This window comes from Acinonyx jubatus, chromosome C1 (assembly GCF_027475565.1).
Source record: "Acinonyx jubatus isolate Ajub_Pintada_27869175 chromosome C1, VMU_Ajub_asm_v1.0, whole genome shotgun sequence".
Taxonomy (NCBI): Eukaryota; Metazoa; Chordata; class Mammalia; order Carnivora; family Felidae; genus Acinonyx; species Acinonyx jubatus.
Window position 1 is genome coordinate 179,049,010 of NC_069381.1, and position 27,575 is coordinate 179,076,584.

A 27,575-nucleotide genomic window follows, 5' to 3' on the forward strand; every position below is an offset into this window, starting at 1 on the left:
GGTGGCAGTGGTTACAGGTTATTAGTATAGGGATAAAACCTAACATATTCAAGTATTTAAATTATTTTAACTAAGAGTTAGTGGTAGATGATTTTATAATTAGCTAATTTTATGATTGTATTTTATAATTATTCATTATATTGTAGATCTTTTACTGCTGAAAGGGAGATAGGAGGTAATACTTGTCCTTGCATTAACATTTCTAACAGCCGTGTTTACACTTAATAATATGTACCCTACTTTTGGGGACCATCCATTCCATTCAAAAAAGAGGTTTTGGGGGATTAGAAAAGTGAATCAGAATGTTGTAGGAAGTATCTTTATCTTACTAATATAGTAAGATTATGTCATGGGACCAGAAATAATAATTACTATGAACTACATATCGAAGAGTTATTTTTAATCCTGTAGTGATTAAGACTTGTCCGCCATTGATCACTTCAGTTTCTAGATTTATTTTCATTCATACAGAAATTAGGAAACCTAAATGGTCTTCAGTTGTAGTAATCATGAAGATGTGTGTCCCACTGTCCCATTACTTTAATGTCTGTAAATAAAAAATAGTTTCAGTGCCATGACACCCATAAGCTTTTTTCTGATTTTTTCACTTTACATATTCTGTGAATTTTTGAGTTTTAAACTAGTGGTTTCCCCTACAGCTGTCTGCTGAATTTGTAATTTAAAAAAAATGTATAGATTAAGTCAAGTGTCAACAAGCTATGGCCCACGCACCAAATTAGCCTGCTTTTGTAAATTAAAGATTATTGGAAAACAGCCTCTTCATTCACTTACGTATTGTGTATGGCTGCTTTTGTGTCAAAATAGCAGAATCGTGTACTTAAGAGTCTGCACTGCCCGCAATACCTAAAATGTTAATTATTTGAATAGCTTTTTTAAGTCTGCCAGCCCCTGGATCCAGTTCTTAATGTTATGTAATTATTTGATGTGTTGCTGTTATTTAAAATAGTTAAATTTTCCTACTATGTGACCTAAAAACTAGTAGGAAGCCAATCGAATAGAAATTTGTAGATAATGATGTGAGTTCTCATGTGTTTTTCACCTAAATAGTGCAAATGCTTTTTGTTTCTTGTCCTTGCCATGTTTCCTCTATATGAGGATTAGCGCCTTTCTTATGCTTGGCGTTGGAATATGAAGCCTTTGGCCGTCAACCTTGGGTTACCACCTAATTCTGTCAACCGTTTCTTAGGTAGCATCTCTCGCAGTTTACCTTCTCTAATTTAAAATTTAAAAGGTGATCGTGTCTTCCTTGTATCTCCTTCAGAACAGAAAATGTGCCATACTGATTTTTATGCCTTAACTCCTTTTTCTCCTCTTCCCTCCTGCCTCTGATAAAGTAACTTTATTTATTGTATACTTATAGGCCTGTGAACAAATGTTTTGGTATAATAACTCTGAAGATGAATCAGTACTTTATTCTGATTATATGCAAAGAAGTATACTTTGTGCTATGTGGTGTTTTGTTTTTTTTTTTAATTTTATTTTGAGAGAGAGAGTGTGTGCTCACGTGCGTGTGCTGAGGAGTGGCAGAGAGAGAGAGAGAATCTTAAGCAGACTCTATGTCCAGTAGGGAGTCCCATGCAGGGCTGGATCCCATGACCCTGGGAACATGACCTGAGCCGAAATCAAGAGACAGGCGCTCAACCAGTTGAGCCACGCAGGCACACCTGCGCTATGTTGTAGAGGAACAGAATCTTTTGATGGAGGCGGCTGTGGAGAGATTGATTTTATATGCCTTATCAAGATCTATAGAATAATATGAGTAGGTATTACATTATAAAACAATGAGATCAGTAAAACAATGTTAGAAAAACAGATCTTGTGTAATTGTAATGTTTATTACATGACTAAAATTATATAAAAATGTAGAAAAATTAGGTAGTATAGATTCTGTATATTATAAAGTAGTGAGATCATGTTTTCCATTCTAGTGTATCTTTTTTAGTGTAGAATTTCAACTGACTTCATAACTTGTTAATGTTTGGAACACACTTTTTTTTTTTTAACGTTTATTTATTTTTGAGACAGAGACAGAGCATGAATGGGGGAGGGTCAGAGAGAGGGAGACACAGAATCTGAAACAGGCTCCAGGCTCTGAGCTGTCAGCACAGAGCCCAACGCGGGGCTCGAACTCACGGACCGCGAGGTCATGACCTGAGCCGAAGTTGGCCGCTTAACTGACTGAGCCACCCAGGCGCCCCAAGGAACACACTTTTTAAGATGTTTGTTTTAAGTTAGGATACTCTAGTTATTTTCAAATGAAGTGCCAGTGTAAATAGAAAGTTTATTTTCAAGAAAATAATCATACCAATCTAATAAAAATGAGGAAGGAAGTCAGAAAGATCTGCTAAAATCAAATAATTGTAAGATTCTGGGAAAAAGGTGCTCTTTAAATTCAGTGTAGGGGTACCTGTGCCACTCAGTTAAGTGTCTGACTTCAACTCAGGCCGTGATCTCACGGTTCGTGGATTTGAGCCCCAAGTCGGGTTCTGTGCTGACAGCTCAGAGCCTGGAGCCTGCTTCAGATTCTGTGTCTCCCTCTCTCTCTCTGCCCCTCCCCTGCTCATGTTCTGTCTCTCAAAAATAAACCAACATTAAAAATATTTAAAAAAATAAATTCACCGTGATACGTAATTTAATTTACAATTTATAAAGCAAACATAGCTTTTTTTCCTAGGAAGATTTTTGCCTAAATACAAGTACTTGAAAATTTATTGAAGATAAAATATAAACTTTCTTAGTTAACAAATAAGTATATGAATATTATATGTTAGTTCACTTGATGTTTTTTCCCTAAAAAAGAAACAAATTTAGGGGTCATGTTAATTTTAATTGTAGGTGTTTTTTTTTTTAAAGAAGAAAATACTAAAAATAGGGAGAAAAAAACTTCTTAAATTTTAGAAACCATTGAAGAAATTGAAAAAAATTCATAAGTTTCATTGCATGTATATGAAAACATCTATACACGAAAGGGAAAACATTGTAATCAAACTAAAAAGACACTGCACAGACTGAAGATATTTTTTTGTAGAATATATGACCAAGTCATATTATTTAAAAGCTCGTATATGTTGGTAAGAATATTGAGACACCAGGAATAATTATAAAGTATAGATAAAAATAAGGCAAACTCTTTTATTCCAAAATTAATAGTACCAAGTACTAAAGAGAATGCAATGATCATACTGCTGGTGGCAGTATAACCAAACTTAATTTCTCTAGAAACCAATTTGGAAAGATGTAACAAGACCTGAAAAGTGTTAACATTTTTTTTGTAGTCTTTCCCTACATCTTGGAATTGCCCAAGCAAGTAACCAAAATTAATAGCACAAATTGAAATTATAATGATTGCGTATTGTGATTAAAACTCTACAAACAAATGCTTGTGAAACTCTTGAAACTGTAAGTAATTCATTTTCTTCCACATGTGACAAAATGTGATTTTGTTAACAAAAGCTTAAGATTTATAATTGCTGGCTTTTATTTTTAGTTTTTTTTTTTTCCTTTTTTCTTCTTCCCCAGTGAGTAATTGCAACTTGAGTGATTGCAATTCGGCTTATTTAAGCATATTTTTAGTTTTATTCAGTCAAAGTTTTATGTGAATATAAAGTATTAAATAGTTTGTGAGGATTTTAGGGAAAAGGATAAATAAATCAGTCCCTTGTCTTCCTTCTTTTACATTCTTCTGCCTAGAGAGACAAGGGACTTCTTTCGTTTCATTAGTTGATTATCTTGCTAATTCACTGCTCTGTCTCCAATGTGTCCATTAATTCTTGTTGATTTTCAATTTAAGTCATTTGTTTAGTGAAGGATGAGGATTTAGCACTCTTCCTCCCTCTATGTACCTTCTCCCATTTTCTATATCCCTGTTTTTTCAGTACAGTTATCCTGTAATTTTGATTTAGAACATTTATATTTTAATGACTATAAATTTTATAATACACAGCTATTACAATAAACTTATTTTTTCTTTTCTGCACAACTGTGTTCTCCTGGCATTAAAACTTAATTTCTTTTTTTTTTTTTTCCTATGTGCCTGTATGTCACAAAATCTTTCTCAGCTCTGTATCTAAATGTAGCTTTGTAAGAAAGGGAATGTGCCCTAGGATGACTGTTTGGAATGATTTGTAGTTTTCTTATATGTTGGACATTGTTAAACCTGATAATAAAGATGGATTGATAATTGATAATGAAATCAGTACTTTGCTACTAAAATTAATATCTTCAGTATTTGAATTACATTTTTGTTAAGATTTTATTAAATGACAGAACTGAATCTTTGTTCAACAATTAAAAGGACCTTGATGGCTTAAAATAACTAGAAGGACACCTAAAATCACACAGAAAGCTTCCATGGTGGGGATGAAATAGCCTGCGTTGTCAGCATCATTAAAACATGTTATAAAAAAAATGTAAGAAAAAGAAAAAGTGTTGTAAAAAGATTGCCCTGGACATTCTGTGTTTTTGTTGTTGTTGTTGTTGTTGTTTTTTCCTCTGCCTTCATGGAAAGGAAGGATCATTTTATTGGCAGTGCTTATGGATAACAAGCTGGTGCAAAATAAAGGACATGTAACAGTGATACAAAGGAAGAGTCAAGATGAATGTGGTGATAAAAATTTGAGAGTGGCAATAACTATTCTTAGAATGAAGGCAACTGCCAGTGGTGATGAGTCAATTAGGTGTGTGTGCCTCATTCAGGTCCTAAGGTTAACACTCTGCATCCTCTTCATGCTGCATGTTATGTTGGTTTATATGCATTTGGAGTGCAAGAGGTTGAAGTCCATTTACTTCAAGGGTAACTAAAATCACAAACATTTTAGTAGCTTCAAAAGGCATCACGGTATTTTGTGACTGGTAAAGGCCATTACATTTACTAATATCAGATCAAATATTTGTTCTTTGTATTCACAAGCAGCAGAACAGACACAAGAGTATCATAGGTGGCTTTCAACAGCATGGTTCCAGGCTCCCTGTAATGAAAACTTGAAGAGCAGAGACTTGACATAGACTTGTTTTGACATCAGTGAGAAAATGTAGGTTTGCATATGAATGCTTAAATACAATAAAGATGGATTTGATATGTTGATGCTTGGTTTGGTACATTGAATGAAGGCTCAGATTTATTTTTTTTTTTAATTTTTAAAGTTTATTTTTGAAAGAGAGTGTGAGTGGGGGAGGGGCAGAAAGAGAGAGAGAGACACAGAATCTGAAGCAGGCTCCAGGCTCTGAGGTGTCAGCACAGAGCCCAACATGGGGCTCAAAGTCACGAACTGTGAGATCATGACTGGAGCAGAAGTCAGACGCTTAACTACTGAGCCACTCAGGCACCCCAAGGCTCAAATATTTTTATTCTTTCTCTCTTGGTAAAAGTTATTGAAATGGTAGCAGCACTGAATTATGCCCAAGCTCAATTATAGCATGCATCTAACTTTTTGTATGTATGAATCTTAGTGGAAATATCAAGAGATTGTTGGAACTGTGCTATTTTGGGAAGAGCTACATTGGCATTCCAAACTAAAACTATGGCATTAGTAGGTTAGGTATCTGGTGAAGGGAGGAATGAAAAACAAACCTTGAAGCTGGGACGATTTTGCTCTTCCTGTTGAGAACTCATTAGTGAAATAGATTTATACCTTGAAAAGTTATTTTTTTCTTCTGCCTTGAAAAGTTTTGTGATGTCAATGAAACTGGTATGTTGTGATGATTCCTACTCAGGTACTAGTGAATTGGGTGCCTCTTGTAATCTAGAATTGGTCTTGGATGTACTGATGCTGCATGTGCTCTTGAATATTTTTGCACTTGATCTTAGCCAAAAGGCCGAGAAGCGATTGAATATTTTTGATAGCACTCTTTAAAGGAATCAAAACAAAGGGACTTTTTCTCCCTGCTTATATACTTTATGAAAGTTAAGTGAAAGATACATAGAGTCACATCTAGTGGTCGTAACACTGTAGGTTAATACGCTTAATTGTTTTACAAACTTATATATACTTGTTTTACAACCAATTTTATATGCATTAGTTCAATTGATGGGTAAATGTAGGTGCTTTCCCCCATTTTGCAGATGAGAAACAGTGACAGTACTGGGATGAATTTAGAGCAAAGGTTTCTGGCCCCTGGTTCTTTACTATGTACAAAAACATTATTCAACGGGAGTATAGCAGAAATGTGACTTAAAACTGGATCCTTGTTATATTACTCTTAATGCTACTTGCACTTAAATAGCATTTAACATCAGTGAAATGAAAAACGTTTAGAGGTCTTACCACTTAAAAAAAAAATACACATTTTACTTGGTTGTCATAATTACTGTGAAATAGAACAGGAATTAATATCCCCACTCTGTAAGTTAAGTAATTTGCCCAGCAACTCATAGCAAGTGAGTTGGCAGAGCCAGATCTCTATTTTTGACTCCTAGAGTAGTGTTTCTGCAGTGTGCAAACAGTGTCATTGCTTCTCAGCCATTTTGTGTGTACTGCTGTTGAATCACAGAGAGAAACTAAATTGTTATCTGACTACCAGTATTGATAAAGATTAATAAAGTCATTCAGTGGTATAAGTGCCAGTTCATGTGATTCAAGATAAAAATAAAACTAATTTCTGCCATTATTTAAAGAAGTCCTGTAATGAAACCCGTAAAAAAAAAAATGAAGTCCTTTATGAAATTGAGATACCATGTACATTTATTAAGTGGATTTTCACATTGTTAACTTTAAAGCATGATAAATTTATATAATCCAGGTTGGGTGTTTTAGTGATTTTTCTTTTGTTTTCTCCTTCATCGATCTTCAAAATACCAATCTAGAGCATTGAAATGGCTAGTTTTAAAACCTTACTAAGCAATTTATAGTATTTTTCTTATTATTTTGTGATTGTGTTGTGTGCGTATGTATGAGAGAGCAAACTGAGATACAGACCAAAACTTTGGATTCTTTCATTTGGTTTTCATTTTTCTTTTAAAAAATACCAGCTTGAGTATTTTTTTTTTTTGAGTATTTTTTTTAAGTCAGATGAGTGATCATACACAGGATATACTACATTAGTTGGCCTTTCCAGTAACAGCAACCTATTGTTGCCAATAGAATTATTTTAGTGTTTATTAGTTATTTTTCTTATGTCAAGCAATCATTTTGTTAACTAATCTATTGATCATCTTATTGACTTTGTAATATTAACTGTAAGTAATAGACAATTTGTTTTCCCTTTAAAAGTGTTCTGGTAGTATACATTGGTAATTATCTCAGTGTTCTCTACGTTATTTTAAAATATGCTGATGTTGTACAGAGTCCTAGACATTCAGGTTAGAGGACTATCACAAACTTGAACTATCACCTTGATCATGTTGTATATCTTCTTTGGGTCTTAGATTTCTGTGTGTAAAATAAGACTGTTTAGCTAGTATACTTAAATATCTTTTTATCTTAAACTTTCTATGGTTCTGTCTGTCTATATGAAATAAAGTTAATTGTCTTTAGACAAAATATCTATAGAAATAGAATGTTAGCAATTAGTGTAATTTCAGAGTTTGTTCTTGATATAGGTGTTTTATTTAAAAATTTAAAAAGTTGTAATTTGGCACTTTATTCAGGAAAAATTATAATTGAAAGCCTATAATTAAAGATGTTTGTAAGCTTTTATAAAAGAGCTTGGTATGGAGATTATCAGCCCTAATTACTTATGTTTCTTTTAAGTGTAGTCATATAGTGTTGTTTTTTTTTTTTTAATATATGAAATTTATTGTCAAATTGGTTTCCATACAGTACCCTAGTCATACATATAGTTTGTTAAGTAAGATCTTTGGTTACCAATAATACCTTTTTTCTTTGTGGTTAAGAAATGGATTTTCTCTTACGTTATTTTTAATGGTTAAATATAGGTCTGTTTCTACAAGCTGTATATTGAGGATTTTACTAATTGGAAATTGAAATACACTTTTTTTTTTAAGGTTTTATTTTTAAGTAAATTCTATAGCCAACATGGGGCTTGAACTCACAACCTCCATAGCAAGGGTTGTGCGCTCCACCCACTGAGCCGGCCAAACGCCCCTGAAGTATATAGTCTTTATATATACTTTACATAAGGATTTTTAAAAAGTGTATATACTTTACATAAGGATTAAAAATTGTTTTCTCTCAAATAAAACATACCTCCAGCGAAGTACCCAAATGTTAAGTATGAACTTTGACAAATTTTCATGAAGTGAACACACCCATGTAACCAGCACCTAAGAAATAGAGCATTAACAGCAGCCCAGAATTCCCCTCATGACTTCTCCCTGCCACTTCCCATACCGAATTACAACCACTACCTTCACTAAATATATAGTTCTGACGCTAATGTTGAAATATTAGTGACTTTTACAGGAAAATATTGGTAGATCTCATTTTTATTTGCATTTAAAGCAAAATATTTCCATGAGAAATTGTATAATTGATTAGCACAGTGATTGTTATTTAATTGTGAATTAACCTGACCCTTACTGTAGAAATTATACAATGATGGAATATTTAAACTTTTAACCAATGATATACTGGAAATCAGTAACAGAAGATGAAATGAAAATTGCATGTGTAATGGCAACTGCTCATTGTTCAGAATCCATTCATCCTTTCTGGTGCAGTAGGATCATTCATAGATGTCTTACCCAGAAGGCTCGGGTAAACAACTAGATATATTTGCTGAAGTGGAAAACTAACACATTGTCAATGCACAGAAACTTAGAAAACTCCAAAACACACAAAAAAAGAGACAATAGAATATCTTGGCTTGGGCAAAGCTCAGTCCTACAAAGGCCAGTACTTAGGGTTGAATGATAAATGGACTTAGGCGACATATCCTCCATTCCTTCTTGACAGAAAGGATCCTCTTTTTGTTCTGGTTAGAAAAGGATTCTTAACCTCCATGGAATGCTTGAGAAACTCCTGGATAAGTTGTGGTTGAGGCTATATGTGCCAGTCTCCTTAGAGCTGATTGAGGCCATGTGACTAGGTTCTTGCTATTGGAGTATTAGAAGTGATACATGCAATGTCTGCTTCATTTGCTGCTAAAGAAAGTTCTGTACCTGGACTTCAATTTTTTCTGTTTTACTAATGATTGGAATAGCACTCATGTAAGGCTGATGTATCTGATTGATTGGAGTGGAGGTGCTCACAGACCTGGAGCAGTCATCTTGGACTGTTTTGTTGTTGTTGTTTTTTAATTTGTTTATTTGGGGCGGGGGGGGCAGGTAGAGGCTTCAAGCAAGTGGGGAGAGGGGCAGAGAACAAGCAGGGAGGGAGAGAATCCTAAGCAGGCTCCACGCTGTCAGCACAGAGCCCAGCACGGCACTCAAGATCCCATGAACTGTGAGATCATGACTTAAGCCAAAATCAAGAGTTGGACGCTTAACCGACTGAGCCATCCAGGTGCCCTGTCTTGGACTGTTTTTGACAGAGAAATAAACTTGAGTGTTTCTTAAGCCATTGCCCTTTTGGGAGAGGTTCTTTGCAGTAGCTGTTTGGTCTATGCTAACTAATTCATACTTCATCTAAATGACTCTCAAAGCACACATTTGCTGTAGCAGTTCTGAACTAAAGTTGGAAAGTTTATGAATGATTTAAACACATAACACAGGTTTAAAATTACATGTCACTCATGTGCTTGCATTCCTATGATCTCTTACATGTAAATAATTAGAGGAGTCAAGATATTTAGAATTCTTGGTAATAAATAGAGTACTATACATTTAAAACATGACAAATGAAAATTTAAATCTCACATAGACCATCTGGTTTTTGTGTTTCATGTGAAACTGGTAACCAAAGAGTTAATGGGACTAGCAAGCACAGCTGCAGCTTCAACCCAGACCTTTTATTTTGTTTGTCTTTAAATATCCCTGACTCTCCTCTTTGAGGGAGGCAGATTTGAGCCTTCCTCTCTTGTTGCCTTGTCTCCTTGTTTGACTGCCTTTCAAATAAACCCTTTCCTGGCTGTATACTCAGTGTTGCAGTGATTGGCTTTGCTGTGCATTGGGCATATGAACTTGGGTTCAGTTACAAATTTGGCAAGCCAACCGGGCGCTCTTTGCCTCTGGTTTGTTGGTCCCCAGTCAGTAACAGAAGTCTGATGACAAGTCCAAGCAGCTGCCTTGGCTCTTTTTCCTGGGGACCATCCCCAGAGCCCCACCCCAACAGGGCACCATTGACTTTTGGTGCTCAATTTAGCCCTTGTGGCAAGGAAACCATTTTTGGTTTGGACGGATGTCTATTGGTAAGTGCTTCATGTGCCATGCTTGGCCTGTGAGCTTATTTCTTCCTTCTCTTTGGTTTGGCTTCGATTTTTTTCTCTCATTTGATTACCTCCAAGTAGGGAGTTTTGGTTCTCTTACCCTTTTCTTGCTTAAAGAATGGCTAACTAGGAAGTCATTTGGTTCCGTTGGTGAAGCCTTACTTTTGAGGAGGAACCAGTGCTCACAGAGGTGCTATGGACTTCATTTGGTTTGTTTGTTGCTGCAGCTTTTGGTATCTTTGGACAAAACTGGCCATATTCTAATTGGAAAATGGGAAATGACAATTCATTTCCTACCTGTAGACCTTTGGGTTGTAGTCTCCAAAATTTGGCAATGTTTACTTACGAATCTATGGAAAGAAAAAAAAATCATCTTTTTGTAACACTGCTTGGCCACAATATTTATTTGACTCCAGAGAAAATGATTAATTAATGGACCCATAAATTATAATACCATCTTCCAATTAGATTTGGTTTTTTTGTGTGTGGGTTTTTTTATTTTAAGTTTATTTTGAGAGCAAGAGAGAGAGTACATGGGTGAAGGAGGGGCGGAGAGAGGGAGAGACTCCCAAGCAGGTTCCACATTGTCAGCATGGAGCCTCACTCGGGGCCAGTCCCATGAGCTGTGAGATCATGATCTGAGCCAAAACAAAGAGTTGGATGCTCAATGAGTCTTAATGTCGGAAGTACCCCATGTTTGGAATTGGTTTTTCTATCTGTTAGAAATAAGTTTTTTAGATTTATGGTCTAAATTTTTAAACAGGTTTTCTTTATCTTCGAACTACCTACAAAAAACCCTCTGTATTTGCCTTTAGAATCTAGTTGCCACCTTGGCTAAATAAGTTTTGTGATGATCTGTAATCCTATTTAAAAAACCAGTTTTTTAATGTTTATTTTTGAGAGGTAAACAAAGTGCAAGCAGGGGAAGGGCAGAGAAAGAGGGAGACACAGAATCTGAAGCAGACTCCAGGCTCTGAGCTGTCAGCACAGAGCCCTACGCGGGGCTCAAACCCACGAACTGTGAGATCATGGCCTGAGCTGAAGTTGGTCACTTAACCGACTGAGCCAGCCAGGTGCCCCAGATCTGTAATCCTATTTTAAGTGTCTTCTTTAAAACCTGATATTTCTATTTTCCCAAATTCAAGTAATTAACTCCCTTCCCTTCCCTTCCTTTCCCTTCCTTTCCTTTTTTCTTTTCTTTCAGAGAGAATGCATGTGCCCACGAGTAGGGGATTGGGGGGCAGGGGAAGAGAGAGAAAGAGAGAAAGAGAGAGAGAAAGAAAGAAAGAAAGAAAGAATCCCAAGCAGGCTTCACACTCAGCACGGAGCCTGATGCAGGGCTCAGTCTCACAAACTGAGATTATGACCTGAGCTGGAATCAAGAGTCAGATGCTTAACTGACTGAGCCACCCAGGTGCGCCCCCCCCCCCCCCCCCCCCGCAAATTCAACTTCTAAATGAAGTCTTTTTGACTGAGTCTAGTTTATTTGGTATATCAAATTACATGAGAAGCATGATCAAAGAAGATGATAAACCTTCTTAGGTTATATTGTATAGGTAAATGCTATAGCTGTTCCAGAAATTATGTAAAATTCCTAATGAATGTTTTCATATATCCTCATATAATGTCATCACTTGTAATTTTAATTACCGAAGTGTCCCAGAATTTCCTTGTTAATTGCATTGTAATGACAAATACCTGATACCTTTAAGACATCATAAAATTAAACCAAGAATTCCCAGAACTAGTGAGAAACTGCATTGTTTTTTGCGGAGATGAGGGTGACTTTAGAGAGAAGTTGTTTCAGTAGTGCACCTTGGTGGATGTTAGATTCCAGTTCTGATTAACTATCTTTGTTGTTTTCCTATAAAACTGGTCTGGATCCTGAATTCTTCTGTTTTTCTCAAATGTCTGGCTAAGACCTTCCAAACTAACATTTCTAATTTTCTCCTTTTCTCTTCACTTGGAATCATTGAGAACTAAAACTGCCCTTTTTTTCCGAAGCCCTGCAAACTGAGGCTAGACACTTTGAGGTATACTTCAGAGAAAATTGCCACAACAGCTCATGTTTAGACAGTCTTCATGCCTGTTGCTGTATGGGCCACTCAGGTCACCAGAGATACACAGATAATTGAGCAAGTTTATCCCAGCTGTCCTCATTTGACAGATCTGCTGTTGGAACATCCAGATCTTAAGATGTTCACAGAAGCAGTTTCATGGATCAAGGATAAAGAAGAACACTGGATGCAGTGGTAACCTATCAGCTATTATTCATTGCCAAGATCACCAGAAATTAGACTGCTTGATTGCTCAAGGGAACAGGTGGGCCTATCAAGCTGCCAAGCTGGCACCTCAGAAAGATTCCAAAACCCTCTGTAATGGCTTTAGTACGAGACATAGACTTAACTAAGTATCAACCCCAGTACTCTTCTGAAGACCTAAAAGAGGTGGAGAATGGGATTTTGGACACATTACTGGCACTAAAGCCAGCTGGAAATACAATGAACAGGAGATAATCCTTATCCCAGAACATCTCATGGAAAAAATAGTCATATTCACCAAAGCACCCCACATGGGTGAGATTGTTACTTTTCAGTGGATCCAGAAGTACATTGTGGGTCCCAATCTTTAGAGAACCATCAAAAAGTCCAAAATGTGACATTTGTGATGAAAACAATCATAAGACTGGGCCCCCACCATTTCTAAAAGGTGTACCACTTAGAGTTATCAAACCTAAGGAAGACTGGCAGGTAGACTTTACTATGATACTACAAACAACAAGTGATTTTTGATATTTGCTAATATTTGTAGGCACCTTTTACAAGTTGAGTTGAACTTCTCCATGCCATTCAGAGAAGGCATCAGAAGTTATCAAAACACTGCTAAACAAAATCATTTCTAGATTTGGATTGCTGCTAACAATTTAGAGCGACAATGGAGTGGTATTTGTGGTGAAAGTCACATAAGCAGTGTCCAGTGCCCTGGGCATTAAATAATGAAAATTACATGCTTCATGCAGAAACAGAAAATCAGCTGGGAAAACAGAAAAATGAACCATATGCTTAAAAGAATCTTGGCAAAAATTTGCAGAGAAACCAATTCAACTTGGGGAAAAAGTCTTGTGGGTTGCCCTGCTTTGGGTAAGAGTGGCCCCTAGCAATAAGCTTGGCTTAAGCCCCTGTGAAATGTTGTATGGAAGACCCTTTCTACATCCTTTTTATGACTTAAGAGTTCCTGATGGGAGCACTATGGATACTATCAGGTATGTTCAATATTTGGGAAATACTTAACTGATATACATAAGTTTGCTTCCAGCAGGTTGATGTGTACCCCACAGATGTTCACTTATACCACGTGATACCTGGAGACTTGGTGTTAGTAAAGAGAAGCACTCAGAGGACCTTGTTGGACAGGACCTTCTGCAGTGCTGTTGACCATCCATTCTTCAGTGAAACTAAAGGGAGTTAAGCCATGTATTTATCACTCAAGTGAAGCTGGTTCCATAAGAATCCACAGGTTCCCTATACCCTGTTGGCAAGGAGAACATTGAAAAGAACGCTCCTTGGATCAGTGAGCCTCTGAAAGACCTAAAACTACTATTTAGGACATTTGGTTATCAGTATTTTGTATGTTCAAGTGTTTGCAACCTCTCAAGCTTGGAAAGATCATTCCACCATTAGGATTTCTCCGACGTTGGTCAAGGCTGGCAGTCTTTCTCACTGTTGGCTATATCATCCTGAACCCAGCACAGAGTACCACCACAGCAACCCAGTAATAATGCCTATAACTAACCTTTGCTCCTTTCATGTAATTTGACGTTCTCCATCAACTTAGAGTCAGGTTCATCAAGTCATTCAATTAACCATACTTCTTGGTTTCAAATGATACCTTCAGTGAGTCTGCAGAATGAAATTATTGATCCTCCTGAATTAACAGGAGTGCTTTGTGCATCCCTAGGTTACATTTTGTATGTGGATAGGAATATGTTGCTAGGGGAACCAAAGTACAAAAAGTCTTGGTAATGCAGAATGTTGGGTTTCAGTTGGAATGTTGGGACTAAAGAATATTTCTAAATGAGTGTGGAAAGGTTCTAGTCTACTAAATCCAGTCTTTGCCACATTTCAGTTAGAAATAACTAGAGTGGTCGTGGTCCTAGTTCCCTTGAGAACGAGGAATGGTAAAAAGACAATGGGGTTGAAACAAGTAACCATAGGTTAACAGGACTAGTAAGTGCAGCTGCAGCTTTTTACCCAGACCTTTTTTTGTTTGCCTTTAAACATCCCTGAATGTCCAGCAGACTTGAGGCTTGCTCTCCCATCTTCTTGTCTCCTTGTTTGCTTCTCAAATAAACCCTTTCCTTGCTGTGTACTTGTTGTTTCAGTGATTGGCTTTGCTGTGCTTTGGGCATACGAGCTTGTTTAGCGACACATGGAGTCATTTATTTGATGTTGCCTGATCAGAATACATGTAGGTTTTATTCCCACCACTGGTACCTGTTGACAGAGATAATATGCACTGAATAAACCACAAGGCATTTACATATCTGATGAATGGAGCAACGTTGACTAAAAATGTCCTCTTTCATTAGCATCTTCTAGTGGAAAATCAAAGTAAACTGCAGGGAGTATAACTGTCCTCTTTCTGCTTAATAGTGATTGTTTTCATTACTCATGCCTTTTCATTAGTGCACAAGTAAAATTAATATATTTTAAATGGTGATTTTATCCATGAGACTATATGAGAAACTGATGTGTCTGGATTAAAAAATAAAAAATCAAACTTAATGTAGTTTGGCAGTTAAAAAACATTATAGGCTAATTGTTTTTTAAAATTCTTAAGCCACATCTGTCACATAATTCTATCTAATTTATTTGGGAAACTGTAACATTCATCTGACTGAAGTATATTAAATAAATGGGAATGTTTGATTTATTTATATTGATTGTAGTTCTCAAGCCTTAGCCATCTGACTCATTGACTGGATAAAACATTGCTGATCCCTACCTTCAGAGTTCCTGATTGAGTAGGTCTGTGTAGGGTGCAAGGATTAACATTTCTAACAAGTTCCAAGGTGGCCGTGATGCTACTTCTCCTACAACCATACTTTGATTACATGGAGAGAAGTTATGTGAAATCTTTTCAAACTTAAGACTACATTGAAGAATATCACCTGAATCCCATTATGCTGCTCTGACAAATAATAAGTGTTTTGTGACAGTGTTTCAGGCCCCCTCCTCCCTTCTTAAGAAATAAAACTGCAGATGCGATGCAGTGCATTTGACTCCCTTCCTCTTCCTGAAAAGTAACCATTCCAGAGTGTAATCATCCCCATGATAGGTTCTTGCTACCTGTATATATACACCCTAAAAGTAAGATGTTCTGCATGTTTTTAATTGTGTTTAAGTGATAGGACATGTATCTTTTTGTAATTTATAAATTGTTTCTGGGATTTGTGCATGTTATATATTCCTTCATGTTCGTACATTTATAACTGCAGTGTAAGTTTTAATGACATAAATATACCACATTTATTTCATCTGTTCTTCCACTGATGGGCATGTAGGTTTGTGGCAGGCACTAATTATTACATAATTGACTGCCATTCTTTATTTTACCTCCTTTTAAACCTGCTGTTAAGTCCCCATGTTCTGTGGGCACTTCCTCTCATATGCAGGAGAGAGAGAGAGAGAGATCTTTCCATTCCTAAGGGAATGAATATGTTTGTCTAAGTCAATCATAGTAATTTCTTCCTTTACCAGTTACAGGTTTTGGCATGGGTATGTTGAACAGTCCTGTTCAAATATATGGAAAGAGAAATCTGGGATAGACTTGAGGGAAAGATTTTTCTCCCTGGGTAAGAAGAGACATGAAGAGAAATCCTCCAGTTTTGAATATAGTTGTACAAGGTTAGAATGATTGTAGCAATAGCAGTTCCTTGAGACTGCAGGGACAAACCTGAGAGCGTGAGTTTTTGATCATGCAATAATCCTGGAACCACCCATTTCTCCCAGCTTTTTATGTGAAATTTTCCTTTAGTGTTCTATTATTTATAACCAAAGCATCCTGTCTTAAGGTAGTTCTTTTTTATTTATTTATTTTTTAACATTTATTCATTTGTTTTGAGAGACAGACAGCATGAGCGGGGAAGGGGCAGAGAGAGGGATATACAGAATCGGAAGCAGGCTCCAGGCTCTGAGCTGTCAGCACAGAGCCCGACACGGGGCTCGAACTCAGAAACTGCGAGATCCTGACCTGAGCTGAGGTTGGACGCTCAACCGACTGAGCCACCCAGCGCCCCAGAAAGCTTTTTCATTTAAATACATTATGTATATAGAAAAGTACACAGAGTATAAATACAATGAATTATCACCAAGTAAACATATTTGTGTAACCATTACTCATTTACCTCACTTTCCAGTTCCAATTATTGCCCTCTACCTACCTTTCAAAAAGTCATCGTTGGGGTACCTTAGCTGGCTTAGTCGGTAGAGCATGCATCTCTTGATCTCAGGGTTATGAGTTCAGGCCCATGTTGGGTATAGAGATTACTTCAGAGTAAAATCTCTAAGGAAAAAAAAAGTCATTATCTTGGTTTAGTTTTACTCATTTTTAACTTTATATAAATAGAATTATACACTACGGTCTCTTTAGTGATTGCCATCTTTTGTACAATCTCATGTTTGTGAGATTTATTTGTGTTAATGTGTGAAGCTGTAATTTCATTTTCATTCCTGTATAGTATTCTGTTGAAAGATTATTCTGTTGATGAACATTTGGCCTTTTTTTGTGTGTGTTTTAAGCTATGATAAATGATGATTATGTTAATTTTCATGTTCATGTCTTTTGGTGTCACTGTGTATGCATTTCTGTTGAACATATACCCAGGAGTAGAATTGCTGTGTGAGTGGATATGCTTATGTTTAACTTCTGGGGGATCTGTCAAACATTTTTCCAAAAGATACCAATGTATGGTTAGTCCCACCAGCAGTGCATTATCTACACCATTTGTATTTTATTCATTCTGGTGGGTATATAGTAATACCCAAGTGTGATTTTCATTTGTATTTCTCTGATAACTACTGAAGTTGAGAATCTTTTCATATGCTTAGTAATTTGGCTGTCTTCTTAAAAAATGCCTGTTCAGACTTCCTGCCTATTTTTCCATTGAATTGTCACATAATTTTCACGTTGCCTTGTGGAAATTCCTTATATATTCTTGACTGGTAACATGGTGATAATCTTTTCTCAATCTGTGACTTGCCTTTTTTTATTATTAAGATTTTGTTTTTAAGTAATCTTTATGCCCAACATGGGGCTCAAACCCACAACCCCAATATCAAGAATTGCATGTTCTACCATCTGATCCAGCCAAGCATCCCCCTCCCCCCCTTTTTTTTTTTTACAGATCTGTGGCTTGCCATTTTTCATCTCTTGATGAAATCTCTTGATGAACAGACCTTAGTTTTAATTGTACTATACTTTATTGTTTTTCCCTTTATAATGTTTTTTATGTTCTATCCTGAAGGTCTTTTTTTTTTAGTATATATATTGCAAAAGAATATTTAATGGCATGGGGAAATACCATTTAATAAGTGGAAGAAAGAGCCTGTAAAACAGTATGATCTCAAGTTGGTAATGCTACATTCTCCATCTGGCCCCTGGATTACCATATCAAAACTGGCGGCCATCCCTGCCCCCACATGCACTCCTTATGCCCTTACCCTGCTCTGCTCTTCAGTTTCCTTACTACCTGCTAACATAGTCTACAGTTTTTTTTTATTTTATTTTTTTAATTTACATCCAAATTAGTTAGCATGTAGTGCAACAATGATTTCAGGAGTGGATTCCTTAATGCCCCTACCCATTTAGCCCATCCCTGCTTCCACAACCTCTCCAGTAACTCTCTGTTCTCCATGCTTAAGAGTCTCTTAAGTTTTGTTCTCTATCTTGAAGGTCTTAATGGTAGTTTGCTGAATAAATGTTCTAGTTGTACACTTTTCAGGACAGTAGCCAGTAGCCACACGTGGTTATTGAACACTTGAGGTGTGGCTAGTCTGAGTAAAGATGTTCTGTAAGTGTAAAGTGCATGCTGGATTTCAATGAACATAGTATTAAAAAAGAATATCAAAATCAAATTAATAGTTTTTATATTTATTACATGTTGAAATGATCACATTTTGCATATATAGGGAGTTAAATATGGAAATGACCTGCTTTTTCTAGAAAATTTTAAAATTACATAATTGACTCACATTGCATTTCTAAGTTCTAGAAGTGTGCTATCCAATAGAACTTTCTGTGATGATGGACATGTTCTATATCTATACTGTCCAATATAGTAGCCATAAGCTGAAAGTGTCCATTGAGCATTGAAAATGTAGTGAGGGTGATTGAGAAGCTGAATTTTTGTTTTTTTTTTTGTTTTTGTTTTTGTATTTGAGAGACAGAAAGGGTGAGCAGGGGAGGGATAGAGAGAATCCCAAGCAGGCCGTGCACCGTCAGCACAGAGCCTGACTTGGGGCTTGAACCCACGAACCAGGAGATCATGACCTGAGCTGACGCCAAGAGTTGGACACTTAACTGACTCAACCACCCAGGTGCCCCTGAGAAGCTGGATTTTTAATTGTAGGTAGTTTAAATATAAGTAGCCATCTGTGGGTAGTAGCTACCATATTGAACAGCACAGTTCTGGGCACTCTATTGCTTTAACATTTATTGTTTGAGGTTTAGGTTTATAATCTGTCTGAATTGATTTTACATATAGTGTGAAGTAGGAGTCAAGTTTTATTTTTTCTTTCAAATGGAAATCGAGTTGACCAAGCATCAAGGAAGAAAGAATCTTTATTATTTTTAGATTGTTCTTTGTTTGTTAGGTATATTTATTTGTTTGTTCTTCCATCAAATGCCACACTGTCTTTAGTTGCTGATAGAGTAAGTGTTCTTGTTCTTCATGAATGTCTTGGTCATTCTTGGGCTTTACTATTTCCACATAACTATAAAAAGTACCTCATCAATTTTCAGTTTCCTTTGGGATTTTGACATTACTTTGGCTCTATATAACATCCAGTCATGAGTATGATATAGCCATTTATTTAGGTCTTTCACTTGTCTCAGTAATATGTGATCTTTCATTTATGTAAAGGTCTTGCACATCTTTTGCTAGATTTATTCCTAGTCATTTGGTACTGTAAATGATACTGTTTTCTAATTTTAATTTCTCATTATTGGTAGTGTATAGAAGTAAAATTGATTTTAGGTTATTGTCTTTATATATGGCAATTATACTGAATTAGCTTATTAATTTTTATAGATTCTTTTGGATTTTTTATATACCCAATCCTATAATTTGTGAATAATGACTTCTTTCTTTCTCTTTCTTTCTTTCTTTTTCTTTCTTTCTTTCTTTCTTTCTTTCTTTCTTTCTTTCTTTGAGAAAGAGAGAGAGAGAGCACTAGCAGGGGAGGGGCATAAAGTGAGGGGGAGAGAGTCCCAAGCATTCTCTGCACTGTCAGCGCAGAGCCTGATGTGGGTCTCCAATGGAGGAACCTGTGAGATCATGACCTGAGCCAAAACCAAGAGTCGGATGCTTACCTGACTGAGCCACCCAGGCGCCCATCTTTCTGGTTTTTATACATTTTATCATTTTATTTCATCTTCTTGTCTTATTGTACTGCCCAGGACCTCAAGAACAGAGATTAGCACACTTTTGTAAAGGACCAGATAAGAAGGAAGCCAACAGTTTCTGTATAAATATATAGTAGACTCTTACATGTTGTGCTTAAAGGGAGTCAGAATTGTCTTATAGATGGAGTCTTGAGCAATTTGTACTAATTTGAAGGGTTGTACACATTTGATAAAAGGGGCCATTTTTATAGGGAATTTAAGAAGGAAAGAATGATTTATAGTCATGAAAGAAATGTGGTAAAACATTTATCTAGTGGATTAGCAATTTCTGGAGAGTTTATGATTATTTTGAATGTGTCTAAGTATGAACTAATACTTGCCTCTCTTTTTAAATCCCTTTAGGAAAAATAGAAATGAAGGTACATATGCACACAAAATTTTGCCTCATTTGTTTGCTGACATTTATTTTCCATCACTGCAACCATTGCCATGAAGAACATGACCATGGTTCTGAAGAACATCACAGACATCGTCGTGGGATGACAGAATCGGAGTCAAGCAAATTTTCAGTGCTGGATGCTGAAAATGAAAAAAAATATTACATTGAAAAACTTTTTGACCGTTATGGTGAAAATGGAAGATTATCCTTTTTTGGTCTGGAGAAACTTTTAACAAACTTGGGCCTTGGAGAGATAAAAGTTGTTGAGATTAATCATGAGGATCTTGGCCACGATCATGTTTCTCACTTAGATATTTTGGCAGTTCAAGAGGGAAAGCATTTTCACTCCCATAACCACCAGCATTCCCACAATCATTTAAGTTCAGAAAATCAAACTGTGACTAGTGTATCAACAAAAAGAAACCATAAGTGTGATCCAGAGAAAGAGACAATTGAAGTATCTGTCAAATCTGATGATAAACATACACATGACCATAATCATCGCTTATGTCATCACCATTGTTTGCATCATCACCTAGATCATAACACCACTCGCCATCTTCCCAATGATTCCATTGCTCACAGTGAGCGTGGGGAGCCTAGCCATGAACCTTCAACAGAGACCAATAAAACACAGGAACAATCTGAAAGTAAGCTACCAAAAGGAAAAAGGAAGAGAAAAGGGAAGAAAAGTAATGAAAATTCTGAGGTTATTACACCAGGTTTTCCCCCCAACCATGATCAGGGTGAACAGTATGAACATAATCGGGTCCACAAACCTGATCGTGTACATAACCCAGGTCATTCTCACGTACGCCTTCCGGAACATAATGGTCACGATCCTGGTCATGGACACCAAGATCTTAATCCTGATAATGAAGGTGAACTTCGACATACTAGGAAGCGAGAAGCACCACATGTTAAAAAAAGTGCAATTTATTCAGCTGCTACCCACAAAGATCATAATGAAGATGACCGTCAGCATGAGGTAGGTGTGAAGAGATGGTTGCTCCATAATTCTCAGATAATTGTGGACTATTTTAGGTAAAAAATGAAGTAACAGTGGAGAATAGTCAATCGTATTCAAACTTATTTCCAGATAATGTTTCTGAATAAAATACTTTAAGATCCTAAAATCAGATTAAAGATTTTTATCTGGATTTTCACTTGTGTTATTCTCAAAAATGGGTTCCTCAAATGTAAATGTTCAGAGGTTGTTAGAACTCATATTCATTATTTTACTTTCTTATGACTTGTTTTGACTTCCCAAGTTTTCATTTTGTTATTGTTAGTTGGCTTCTAGATATTTGAAAATTAAAGCCTCTTGTGTTCAGCCTGTCCTGTTGGAAAGTGACTAGGCATTTTCTTTACATAATCATTAACTTAATGAATTAACTACAGAATGGTTCCCTGTCATTGATGTAGCTCCAAAGTCAGGTATTTTGTATATATGGTAGGTTTGTTTTCTGTATGTCACTTTATGATACAGAGGGCCTGCTGCCTTAAAATTAATCTTCTCCCATGCCCTTTGACAGATTTAGGGTGAATGCAAAAAGATAAAATAACAGGAAAGTCCACTAGTAATGGGATGGTTATGTTTTCCTTTAAAATATTCATGTTCTTTTGAATACTTTCACGTTTGATTTGTTCCTTCCTGATTTTTTTTTAACTATTTGCCTCATACACATTTTGTTTCATTAAAGGTATATCAACATTTTTGTTTAATTTTTAGTACTCTTTATTCTTAATAAAGTTGAGAAAATTTATTTTTATTAATTTATTCAATTAATAAAGTTGAATTTATTTGTTGCTCATATGTATAAAAAGCAGCACCATTTAATATGGAAAATGACCCTACCCTTTGCTGTTTCTGTTTCTATTATGAAATATGTTTTGCATCTACGGAAATATCTTTGTGTTTCTTCCCTGGATAATCAGATATTGATTTTAGCAGTTATAAACACTGATTTTAAAATCACTTCTATTTAAAAATAAATAAAGTCACTTATATTTTAAAATCTTAGTGTATTTGTAAAGAAGTGCTTTTATTTATTTATTACTTTAGATAATATCTTAGAATCTTTTGTTGATAATAACCAGACATTATCATATTCTTTCTACCAGACTTGTGGGGTCTGCATCAGTCAAACATGTTGTTTTATATCTTCACAGGTCTGATGCATGTTGGGAATTTTCTTAGGATTTCTAGAAATGTTCTGTGCAGTAGATAGAGTAGTATCTCACATTAAGACCTGAGAAGAAGCATTTTTTTGTTTGTGTGTTTTGATTTTGTTTTTTATACCATAAAAAAAATCATATAATGAGGTAGCAAGTCAGTAACAAGCATACAACCGAAGTGTATTATGTGTGGGGGAAAAAAGAAAAAGCACCACCACCTGCTTTGCCTTCATTTTAGATATTTTGCATATGATAGGTCCAAACTTGTTTGCTATGTGTTGTCTGCTTTGTTTTGCCCTTAAAAGTACTGGTGGATGAAGCTGCCTTCTCTTGTCTTCTACTTTTAGCATTTAGGCTAGACTGATATATTTTAATATAAATTTATTAAAGTACTTTGTGTCTATTTGACAAATGATTGATGATTTCTCTTTGAATAGGAAAGTGATTTTTCTTCTCACCCCTTACGAATATAGTTGTGAGTGATTTTTATCAGTTACCAAGAAAGTCATTATCTTCATGTATTAGAGTGGAAAGATGGCTAAAGTCCATAAAAAGTCTTGGGTAATGAAGTTCAATGTATTTCCATCATAAATCCTTAAAAGAAACCTTTATTTGTAATAGTTATCTGTATTACAGATTATTTTCAAATAATATTTAGAATATTTTTCATTACATGGTAATTTCTTTTTCTGCTTAATCTTCTTAAAGTACTCTTACTTAATTTGTTTTATCAATTCCCTTGCAGTGTTTGAACGTCACTCAGTTGTTAAAATACTATGGTCATGGTGCCAATTCTCCGATCTCACCTGATTTATTTACATACCTTTGCCCTGCTTTATTGTATCAAATCGACAGCAGACTTTGTATTGAGCATTTTGACAAACTTTTAGTTGAAGATTTAAATAAAGATAAAAATCAGGTTCCTGAAGATAAGGCAAATATAGGGGCATCAGGTAAGAAAGATTTAAGTTTTTTTTCCCTCAAAATAGTCTCTCTACTTATTTTTTTAATGTAATTAGTACTGTAATTCCAAATTGTCTTCCTTTGGGTGACTTTCGGTGTTTTAGTCAGGCTTAGATATGAGCATTTAGAAAGGATTGGGGATAGACAAGAGGCACAATACAGCTTACTTGTCCCTTTCTGGTATTATGGAGGAATGTTTTTGCTATGGATAGAGAACTAGATTAAAAAGGAGATTGTAGGTTTGCGATAAAATGGATTCTTCTTCATGGGCAAATGTAAATATTGGGGCCACTAATTAAAGTGATTTGGTGTTATAGTTACTTTTTAGCAGAGTTGAGGGCCTCTGATAAAAAGCTAACATTAAGTTTATAAGGAAATACAAAGGGAAGCCAGTGTGGTTAAACTCTCTGAATGTTTCAGAAGTGCCAGTGATTGGCACATGAATTCATCATGGGCAGTTTTATAGAGACCTTCAACAAAAGACCGAAACTATTGTTAAAATTCTTTCTAGATTTTTAAAAAATGTTTATTTATTTTTGAGAGAGAGAGATTGAGCAAGCAGGAGAGAGAGAGAGAAGGAGAGGGAGACACAGAATCTGAAGCAGGCTCCAGGCTCTGATCTGTCGGCACAGGGCTGATGTGGGGCTCAAACTCACGAGCCATGAGATTATGGCCTGAACAGGAGTCAGTCTGTTAACTGACTGAGCCACCCAGGCACCCCATCTAGGCTTTTTTCAAACCATATTAGGTTGGCTACATAGCTCCACCTTGATGTTCACAGGTACCTCCCACTTGAGATTTCCAAAGTTTCTACTCCATGAAAAGTTTGTTCCTCTTACTGAATCCCTAAAACCGTAACAGTTGTTTTTGATAAAATCTGAAAGTCTTTGAAATTTTTCCCATATGGTTTTTGTTTTGTTTCCTTTATATAATCAGTTGTCAAGTCCAATTGAATCTTCTCTTAAATACCTTCCAACTCTGTCTACTCCATTATAACTTTTGTTCAGGTCCTTGGTTCTTGATTGAATTGTTGAAATAACTTCATAACCGTCCCTTTCTAGAATACAAATGAGATTGTCTGACATAGACTTTTTCTTTTTAGTGATAGTTAACATACTTTTGTTAACAAACACGTATTGTAGTGTTAAGTGTTAAGTAAAAGTTAATGACTTCTCCTCAACAGCAGTTTTATAAGGTGGAGAATGTTCTTATAACTTTCCCACAGTCTCAGAGCTAATCCCTGATAGTACTGAGATTCAAGCCAAGGGTATTTAATCATTTTACTATCCATGTGCTGAGTGTTTCACATGCTTTTTCCCCCCCATTAAATTTTAACAATAATCTATTAAATTATTATACGAGGGAGCTGTTACATGATTCTTGTTCTTGCAGATATGGAAACTGTGGTATAGACAAATTTAGTAATTTGCCCGCATTTCCTAGGCCTAATAAATGTTAGATCCCACCAACGCTAAGGTTTGTCTGATAAATCCTTTGGTCAGTTAATAACTATGCTATTATCTACCAGATTTAGTTAATTCTGATTATCGCTTTTATGATTTTTGTCATATATCTTTACACTGTTCAATATTTTTCATTAGATCTCTAATATTTTTCTTTATATCTTTTTATTATAAGCAATAATGTCTATGAGAACATGGATTTTTTTTCTTTTTTTTTTTGGAGAGAGGGGCAGGTAGAGAGAGGGAGAGGAGAGAGAATCCCAACCAGACTCCACACTAACAGCATGGAGCCTAGTGCGGGGCTCACACTTCACGAACTGTGAGTTCACGACCTGAGCTGAAATGGAGAGTCAGACACCTAGCTGACTGAGCCACTCAGGCGCCCCTAGAAAACATAGATTTGATGTGATGTGCTAGTTTTATTTTTTTCTTCTATATTTTAGCAAACTGCATTATGCTGTATTGTTCAAATTTCAGAGTCCTTTACTTGGCCAGTCAGGCTTTCCAGGATAGGATTCCTGCCTACCTACCTCTCCATCCTTATCCCTTACCATTCTTTTTTAGTAAGCTCTTCTACACCCAATGTGGGGTTCAAACTCATGACCCTGAGATCAAGACTTGAGTGCTCTACTGACTGAGCCAGCCTGGGTCCCCTGATCATTCGTTTATATCCTTTCAGCCTTAACCATAACAAACTCCTAATGACAGATTATACTCTTTTTCCCTCTTTTATCTCTGCCTTTTCACCTTCTAAACCTTTCTACTAGAGGGACTACTATGATTTGTCAAAAATTCAGCTCAAGGGTTAGACCCTCTGGGATAACCTATTTACTATCCTAGGCTTAATTAAATCCCCTTCCTTGACACTCTCTGGATATCTCCATTATCTTACAGAGCTTGAGGGATTTTAATAATTGGATTTGTTATCTGTTTTTGTTGTGGACTTCAGCTACTTAAAGGAAGTGACCAGGTCTTTCATCTCAAGCATCTCTAAAGCCTAAGTAGGTAAAGGGTACTTTGAACAAAAAGTGCTGATATATTGATTGAATAAATTACTTAATATTAATCTGTAAGCTTTCAGTTATAACCGAGGAAAGACACTTGTTGAAAATGAGTCTTTGAAGATCATTTTATGACTACAGTTGACCTTTGAACAACACAGATTTGAACTGCATGTGTATACTTGTATGCGGATATTTTTCAATAAATAAATTAGAAAATCTCTTGGAGGTTTGCAACAAAAAAAACCTCACAGATGAACCGGGTAGCCTAGAAATACTGAAGAAATTCAGGAAAAGTCAGGTATTGCAAGAATACGATATGTAACACTTATACAAAATATGTGTTGTTTACGTTAATGGTAAGGTTTTCCATCAAGAGTAGGTTGTTAATAGTTAAATTTGGGGGGAGTTAAAAGTTACACTTGGATTTTTGGCTACACGTGCAGAGGCAGGGGTTTGTCCCCAACCCCACAGTGTTCAAGGGTCATTTGTCTATCAGCCTAGTGTACTTTGATAATACAGTCTTCTCAGAATGAGTGGAATTCTCATGAACTTTATCATGTGCAAAACCACGATGAAGGCAGTTCTGGCTGAAATGCCAAAGATGGAGTGGCACTGTTGCATTGTAATGAAAGAGACTAAATTAAATTAATATGTGTGAATGTAGGCCAAAAAAGAAATTCTGATAAGATAAAAGGTGGAAAACGCAGAATTTAAAATTTTTTCATAGCACAAGAGTATGGTAGACATGTTTAAGAATATCACATTCCATATATATATATATAAAAGAGTTTTATTTGGGATAGAGATAGATATTCCTTAAAGCTTGAAAGAGTTCAAGTAAAAGAAAATGCTCTCAGTACATAACAAAATAAGTCTCATAGGTACCTACCTATTGGTAATTTCTTTGCAATAAGAAAATAACTTGAGAATAGATAAATTAATCGTTATAGTCTTTATTAGAATCTTACCATGTACTGTTCTAAATACTTTTACAAGGATATTTAATTTGTTAAACCCATGAGATGGGAACTTTTTTTGTTCCTATTTGCTGGAATGGAGGCTTTGAGAAATGAAATAACTTGCCCAAAGTCACATAGCTGCCAGGTAGCAGAACCGTGATATGAACTAGAGTATTCTCCACCTAAAGCTTGTAATTGTAACTGCTGTACTCGTCTCCACTGCTTCTGCTAAAAAGGTTCTTAAGTCTGCTTTGCTAGCAAAAGTGTGACAGGAAGATAAAGAGAGTTAAATTTAGTTATATTTGGTAGTGTTTTGACAGGTAGTGCAGACATAGATAGACAAGAAAGTGGTAGAGGTATTTGTATAAGTAAGTATTGCTGTAAGTATAGATTAGTAAAACAAAAACACCCAAGAATAATAGTCTTGTTAGGTAATACCCAGTCATTAAGGCAGAGAAAGTCCACCTAGTAGCCCTCAATTCTGGTGTTTGGACAGATAAAATATGTTCCCTTTGCTGGCTTCATTACATGTTCAGTGACCTTTGTAGATGAGTAAACACCTTGAGAACCACAGTCTCTCACAGGTGCTTATAAATTCTCAATGAGGCAGGGGGAAAGGAGAAGCTAGGCCTGAGATTATTTGACTTACATTAAAAATAAA

General features: G+C 35.9%; 1 protein-coding gene across 5 annotated transcripts in view; it reads left to right on the top strand.

Annotated features, from left to right (window-relative positions):
- The window catches only part of SLC39A10 (solute carrier family 39 member 10), a 144,175-nt gene that overhangs the window by 82,249 nt on the left and 34,351 nt on the right, over positions 1–27,575 (top strand). For 4 of the 5 annotated variants that reach the window (XM_027054331.2, XM_053215472.1, XM_015077962.3 and 1 more), the window contains 2 exons: positions 20,311–21,335; positions 23,271–23,478. In XM_027054331.2, the coding sequence (XP_026910132.1) occupies positions 20,322–21,335; positions 23,271–23,478 (1,222 nt within the window). In that variant the 5' untranslated portion in view covers positions 20,311–20,321. Of the gene's footprint in view, positions 1–2,137; positions 3,421–20,310; positions 21,336–23,270; positions 23,479–27,575 lie in introns of those variants that run through there. The other variant, XM_027054338.2, reaches the window with a different exon arrangement.